This window comes from Buceros rhinoceros, unplaced genomic scaffold (assembly GCF_000710305.1).
Source record: "Buceros rhinoceros silvestris isolate BGI_N320 unplaced genomic scaffold, ASM71030v1 scaffold4198, whole genome shotgun sequence".
Classification (NCBI taxonomy): domain Eukaryota; kingdom Metazoa; phylum Chordata; class Aves; order Bucerotiformes; family Bucerotidae; genus Buceros; species Buceros rhinoceros.
This window is the reverse complement of record NW_010427280.1, coordinates 55,754-63,602: the sequence shown is the minus strand read 5'-3', so window position 1 is coordinate 63,602 and position 7,849 is coordinate 55,754. Positions and strand designations below refer to the sequence as shown.

At 39.7% G+C, this 7,849-nt stretch overlaps 1 protein-coding gene across 3 annotated transcripts in view; it reads right to left on the bottom strand.

The window, feature by feature from the left end:
• Window positions 1–109: 109 nt before the first annotated feature.
• The window catches only part of ABI2 (abl-interactor 2), a 34,687-nt gene continuing 26,947 nt past the window's right edge, over window positions 110–7,849 (bottom strand). For 2 of the 3 annotated variants that reach the window (XM_010141810.1, XM_010141809.1), the window contains exons 7-9: window positions 4,810–4,896; window positions 4,331–4,504; window positions 110–285 (exon numbers count right to left, since the gene is read on the bottom strand). In XM_010141810.1, coding sequence (XP_010140112.1) covers window positions 110–285; window positions 4,331–4,504; window positions 4,810–4,896 — 437 coding nt within the window. The remainder of the gene's footprint in view (window positions 286–4,330; window positions 4,505–4,809; window positions 4,897–7,849) is intronic. The other variant, XM_010141811.1, reaches the window with a different exon arrangement.

Genomic DNA, 7,849 nt, shown 5'->3' with positions numbered 1-7,849 from the left:
AGTTAATCCTTCATTCAGTTATACTGGATGGGACCCCAGAGGCTGGTGGAGATCTGGGAAGCCCTGACAGCTCCTGCAGCAGGAGATGCAGTCTTCTGTCCTCTAGTCTTCACTCCGAGTAATGCATGATTGACTCCACATAGTTCCCCGGGAAGAGCCCCGTCACTCCATTCATGACCCCCTCATACCAGCCATCATCATTTTTCTTGATGACATAAATGATGGCACCTTCCTGAAAGGAGAGCTCATCTTCTTTGTCCTTCGTGTAGTCATAGATGGCCACCACTAGGAAAGAACAGAGCACAGCTGTTAGGAGAGGTATGGGGAGGAGGAGGAGGAGAAAAAGAAGAAAAAAACCCCCTAATATCAACTTCACTTGTACAAAGTTCTCCACATTCAAGGCAATCTCAAAGAACTGCACTACCTCACCTCTGACTTGCTGGGAGGGTGAGTATTTTCAAACCCTTTTTATAAGAGCTCATGCTTTGAAGCACGAGCCAGGACTACTTTAACTCTTCTACTCTTACTATTTCCAAAAAAGTTTCCAAATATATGATAAACTTTTGGTATGTAATGATACAAGGAGGTGGATGTGACTCCCCAGGGCTGTGACCACTCAGACCTATTCCAAGATTCATGTCTTAGTTACATGTTCTAAACCAGATCTCTGCACAACAGTCAGCAAGGAAACATGGATGAGGGAGAGTAGTAAGAGCTCTCTTCTGATCACAGTAAGAATGAGCCAAGGTTCATGTCCCAGACTTCCCACTATCTCCACGCTGAAATCTGTCAGATGTCCCTGTGCAGTCCCAGTACCTAGAAGTCACTCCCAGGGTATACAGGGCCAAAGTGGGTGAATCCCAGTTAGGAGCTAGGAAGAAGTAAGGTGGTTCTCTGAAACAAAACTATATCAGTACGCCAACTATATCAGGACATTTTTCTTACAGCTGCAGAATATTTTAGTGAAGGCAAAAAAGTTGTTAGGGAAGAAAAAAAAAAAAGGTCAAAGCACTGGAAATACTGAAGAGAGCATTGTCCTGAAATGGCAGAAAGTAAACATGAACTTGGTATGTTTTTCCATTCTCGCCCCTATCATTATGTGTTCCATACAGAAAATCAGCTATGCCGGACGCTGAGTTCTTTAACAAATAGCATCAGTCACTGCTTTGAGCACGTGGCAATGAATCATACATTGCTGTCGTTGAAACAAAATGGATGTTGGAGAGGGATCCTAAAATCTTGTACTGGGAATAGAAGGGAAGATACTTTAAAACAAAGCAAGGAGGAAAAAATAACAGCATGTGATCATGAGCACAGTGTCCAAGAACCCTACTAAACTCATCATTCTTTTCCAGAGAAAAGAGGTCATTTCCTTTTGAGGGAGCAAAGGAATCAAAACAAGTATTTACTAGGGAAACCTGGATCCTCAACAGATGATGATGTAAAACATACAAACCAATCCTGGTGGAGAATTGCAGTATGTACAGAGATTTTAATTTTTTTTTATAAGTCTTCCAAACAGGAGACATGTATAATTTAAAGAGAGCATATTAAAAAAAACCAAAAAAAACCCCAAAAACCAACCAATCAACCACACTCCTGTTGCTGTCTCTACACTTACACCAGAACAGTTAAGTAACTCGTTCTAACTTGTTTTAGACATTATCATTCTAAGGAAACAAAACACAAATGAAAAAAAGAGAGAAAGTTTAGCATGAAAAACAGAATCTGCTATATGAACATGTGACACGTGAATTAAAGTCCTTCAAAATTCCTTTTTAACTGCCTTCTATACCTGTTCATTTTAAAATACATCTTCCTAGAGTCACTGTGCTTTTGTTCTTCATTCTCTTGATAACAATAATCCAAGGATCACAGTTACTTCCAATTCCTTCCTTTCTCGTTTTTGAGACCCTTCTGATATTGAATGGATTAATTATTTCATGATAACAAGTAGGAAACTTTTCTTGTCACCTACAAAGAGTTACCAGGAGACCAGGCCAGTACTGTGAAAAAGGCTCCAGATGAGACAGGAAGCACCAATACTGACTCAGGAGGTGGCATCCTTCCCTGTGAGGCTGAGCCAGGACCTCTTTTAATTTCCCTCTGAACACATTTTGATGCAGACATGAAAAACAAAATTACTCATTCAGGCTGATATTCTTCCAAATCACTGATCTTTGGTTCTTCAACAACTATACAGAGTTTGGCTGAACTGTTATATCAAACTGACCACAAATGTAGGTCAGACTGATAATCCAACTGAAATTGGATACCTGGGATAGCATACTTTCTCTAGGTAGTATGAGGGCAATTTTTTCTTCTGGATACCCATTTCTGTTCATCTGATTTGCAAAGTGGGGACATTTTCTTAACTTTTCATGCCACGCATCCAGACACAGAGCTCAATGGAAAACTGCAGTGTACTTTCCTGAACACTGCAGGCTGACTGCCGCTGTTACAGCCATGTGGGAGACTCCTCAAGTTCAACATCCCCAGTAACTGCATCCCGCCTATGAGTTTTTAATCTGTTCAAAATGGATCTGCTATTCACTTCCTTCCTCAGCGGCAGGTTAGAGCATGTCTCATATATACCCACCACAGTGCACAACTCCATTACAGAACAGGAACCTACTGAATCCCATCTCAATACACAGCAACCCCCTGTATCTGACACCTCCTTGGTGTCCCAGCAACTACATTCTCACTTTTGCAAAGGTTATCTACACTAATCCTAAGAAATTTAAGTTCACACGAAAGCATAAGTGAACAGCCATGACAAAACAACAAGCACAAATCCTAGGAATTGCTACTCTACTATTGGGGGTAATAGTTTGAACAGCCATTTCCTTCCATAAGTTTTGTCCACTTTGAATCATATGGCACAGAATACTCTTTATGGGAACTTAAGAAGCTGCTCTAGGAATAATTTCGCAGAAAATAAAGCATTAGTGGTTCACAGCACAGTAAGCATGCACCTTCCTTTAGTATGAAAGTCCTCTTTTAGCATGGGGCTTTCTCTCTCCCAACTGTAGCACAGCAGTCAAATCTCAGGACGTGGGCTGAATGTAAGTAGAGCTACTCCCATAACTACAAAATCCACACCTACGTCAGTATCTCATTTTCATCTGGTATCTTAAAACTATTTAACAGTTCTTCATACATTGTAAGCAAAGTTTTTATTACTTCTATGAGCGTTTCCACGAATGGACCAAACTTTTAAATGTTTTAGTCATCTACTTTTCAAAACACAGATCGAAATTATGTTCTTGCATGGGACTCTACATCAAAATGAGAGAATGTTTGGCTTCCTGTACTTTTGCTTCTCTGCAGGGAAATGTTCTGACTAAAAGCCTGACTTTCTCCAGCTTATGTTTAAAGACTCCCATTACAGTTTTGCTCTCCCATGTGATTTTCCCTGTAAGGATCAAACAAAAAGTGCCTGGATGGCCTGCTGAGATCGAACAGATCTGAGCATATATGCATCTATACATATTATTTTAGTTCACAAGCTCAATAGAATTCACACAGAAAATCAGATCAGAACAATATGCTTAATTCAAATGTCATTATTTCTTCGGATAGAAAGTTGTCTTCCCAGCCCACACACGACATGATTTTGCGGCTTCTCTTCCCCATGAACAACTTCCCACCCCCCTCTTTGCATTAATGAGAGACTTTAAACTGGCAATGCACATCAGGATCCTCTTTTTTCTCTCTTGCTCCTAGCTGAAATGCTACTGAGGATTTGCTGAGGGCCAGGTGGCAGGAATAACAGAAACACGTGTGCTTCGGAACTGGAAGACACAGATGCAGCCAAGCAGCAATGCGTCAGGTAGCCAGTCCTCCACTGACCCACCACTTCTTAGCTTAGCTCAGCCCCACTGTTGCAGCACTGCAGCTTTCAGAGCCCCAAACACACTGCAGCACTCCTCTAGATACACCCATATGTTTAAAGTTCAAATGTAACTGCAGCAGCAATTAATTATTTTTTCGCCTCATTTGAGTTTGATTATTAGGATTAAGGAGACTACTGAAAGGTGAGTCTTAAGTAGATCACAGAGAATTTAAAAAAACATGTAATTAGACAGCTAATCATCATCTTCCCTTTGTGGCGAAAGAGGTGAAAGAGTCAGACTCAGAAGAGCAGCTTAGCTTTTGTTCTTTAAGTTGCCATTTGGAGGAGCACCTCTACCACAATACCAAATACTGGGTATGAAGGAGTCTATGCAGACTCCATGCCCAAAGTGGGATGACAGGAGCTTACACAAAATGTTGTTACGAACGTGACTCTATCAACTCTTATCATCTCTACTAGCTTTACACCTACCCTTTTCTAAGTAGGTCCTTGGTGCCCAAGGAGGGTCCTCCTCAGCATATGGATCACTGTACTCTACCACAGCTGCTTCCTCTTCCTCATAATCCTCTGGAGGTGGGGGTGGAGGTGGGGATTCATCAAACACTGGCTCGTCCACAGGTGGTGGTGGGGGAGGAGTATCTGAAACTGGAAATAAGCAGCAATATAGTGAAAATGTCTCTAAACCCATGGTAGCAGGTTGAACATCCCAGTTAGCTGCACTGGGACCAATAGCAAGAACTTGTGAAAACATGCTAGAGACAGTAAAGGTCGGAGGAGGAAAGATCAGGTTTCTTTAATAAAACTATTTCCTTTTCCCTCCCTTCATTATTTCAGACAAGCTTGCAGAGGCAGTGGAGAAGGCAGAATTCTGGCTATATACAGACAAATCTTTCATCCACTCAAAAGCCACATCCAGTAATAATCTTAGCACAAGGAAGCAGCAAACTTACTGTTTTCTTGAACTCTGGCCACAAATCCCATTAGCGGTAACTGTGGAGTTACCTGTAGGATGGAGGGGGGAGGAGGAGCAAGGGATGCTGCCACAGAAATTAAAAAGAGAGTCATTCAGTTAGAAACACAACAAAGCAGCAAACAGGAAAGTAGACATCGTCACCATCACTCAGACAGTGTAGCAGTCTGCAAGAAGCTGAGATAAGAAGGCTGACATTCAAAGAAAAATGGCTCAGGTGGTTTCAGCATATTCCTAATCCTTACTTCAAGGAGATTTCTACATTTTAAAAATTTCCAACCCAGCTCTTTTTCATAAGATTAAGAATCCCTGCTGAAGTATTTTTTTGATCTGACAATGAAATTCCCTTAAGTTGAAATTTATTACTACTGCAATACAGCACTTTATGAACAGACATAACAAATATTTCAAGAGGATTCTCCCTATAATCCCCCACCTTTCAGATCAAATCTATATTTATAGAGGTGAATTCTGTAACAGCATCCACCAATCCTTAGTAATGAAAATGGACAGAACTAGTTTTCTCCAAAATGTAGCCTAAAAAAACCCAAAACAAACCACATCAAATGACGCAGTTGTTTTAGGCAAAACAGAAAAAGATGTCTTTGAGAACCAAATGACACTTGGAAGACACAGGACTTCCAATCTCCTTGGTAGAACAAAGTGCACTGTGCTGCTGCTGAACAACAGGGCCTATTCCAGGTGTGCTGCCTCGTCTCCTTCTCACCTGATTTCACAGACCACTGCACTGGCCTCTGACCAGCCCTTTTATAGGTACCAGAAGAGCTGTCTTTGTACAATACATGTGAAATCACTCTTAAAGAAGATACTCTCAGCCAGTTGCAAATGTTGTCACGCTGAACTGTGGTTTAATCCAGGAATGAAAGTTTCAGTTACCTAGTTAAGCTAAGAAAACAGTTAACTACTTTTATGCTGATTTAGCATTGCTTTGCAAGAGTAATGCAGTAATATTCTTTAAGCGTGTTACAAGACTTTTTCAGAAAGCACACCTCAGGAAAAGCACGTCTAAGTAATTTTCTTGTTAATAGTGGCATACAGAAACATTTAGTCATGTATAAAAGAATGAGGAAGAATGTCTACACTTCATGTACCAGTACATTTATTTAGCTTGCAGAACAAAACTAAAGAAATTTCAGATTAATTCCAGAGCTAGTAAGAAAACTGTCAGGTATGATGTAGTATTTTTCAGAATTATTTCACGCCATCATAAATAAATTCAGCAAATAAAAAGAACTCCAGGGCATTTCAAATTCATGTTTTAAAATTTCTTCTGTTTGGTTATTTCAGTAGCTGTTATCTGAAGTGCTTTGATGTCTTCTGTCACTCCCATTCACATTCCTTTCACAACCACACACCCCAAACAAAAAAAAAACAACAAAGCATCCATCCTTTTCATTGCAAAAATAACTTTGGTACCTCCATATAAAGCAAGCTCCACTATCTCACCATTTAATTGATATTTCTTGAGAAAAACTGAAATACATTTCTAATTACAGCTTCTCTGACTTGGAATGGCATGACCTCAGAGTATTTATTCCTTCAAGTGTAACCACAGTAGCTGGAAAAAGATTTGGCCTTGCATTTTTTTCAAAGCAGGAGAAGAGAAATTGAAGTCCTACTGAAATGCATTAATCTTCATGAATTCAGCATTCTCATGCAACTATGAAGAACCTGCTTTTTAAATTATATATGCTATAAAAGTGTTCATTTTCAGAATGTTTCATCTACTCAGCATCATATGGATAATCAATATGGATTATATGAATATGAGGCTAGCATCAGTTCCCTAGGTCCCTTCAGCATACTTTGTTTGTGTACTTAAATCTATTTCTGTGAAAGAAATAACAAGGCTTTCCACACAGAAAAATAAATCAATCTAGACAAGTAAATAATAATAATTAAAAAAATCCCTTAATTTAGTTTCAGTTTTGTAGTTTAATCAAAATGGTGATGCTAACTAGCTGATATCATTCCTTGTTTATTTTAACCATTTGGTTTGTGCTTCGCTCACACATAGTGCAAGGACTATCATATTATATTGTCTCTATATGATATATAAGGACTCTAAGCTAGTTTTGACCTTTAGGAGCCAATACAATAAATATTTTATTAATAATTACTTTGTTTATAAAAGTGCATCAGAAGAACTTTACTGTATCTCTGCTGTCTCAAAAGATGAGATAAACACCATCTTAAACACTCCCTCCCAGCTTCCTTCCATATAGACCACTGGTACTTTAAGAGTTCACCTACAGATGCTGTAAATTAATTCAGAAATGTTCAAGAGCACCTTCCACTAGAATGCTTCAGCCTGGTAAGGATTCAGCTATACAAACAGTAGTGTAGAGCACCATCTCCATACCTGCCCAGTTTCTTCTCACAGCCTATGTTAAGCTGTATACTACTTAGAAACTGGTATCTAAGGTTGCAAAGTAAAACACTCATTAGGTGGCATGGCAGGCAAGAGGAGCTTTAGGACAGATATATGCTGAGATCACTCTCCCTGATATTTGAAAAGTTCTGGCAGTCAGGTGAAGTCCCTGGTGACTGGAGAAACGAAAACATTGCACCCATTTTACAAAGGGTAGAAAGGAGGACCCCAGGAACTACTGACCACAGGATCATTTAGTGTCTGCATCCCTTCTCAGTTGTTAAAAAAGTCTCACCATGAAGCAGAGAAATATTATCTTAAATGTGGCATTCAAAAGAACAGGGCAAAGCAAGTGTATTTCATTCTCCTGTGAAGTGAATAAATCAAAATGACTATGCCAACATACTAAAAAGTGGAAGTGAAAAAAACAGTATTGCTTTATTGTCAAACAGCCTGCAAAGAACAAGCCCTAGCTCACACACTCCTCTAACTGTTGCAAGGTCTTTTTCACCTGTTAAGTTCACCTCTTTAATTTTCTCCCTCTTCAAAAATGCTGAGAAGCAGTCGTGACCCCTGTCCTGTCACTACTAACACTGCTCCTTACAGACACAACAGTCCCTCTGTTCTT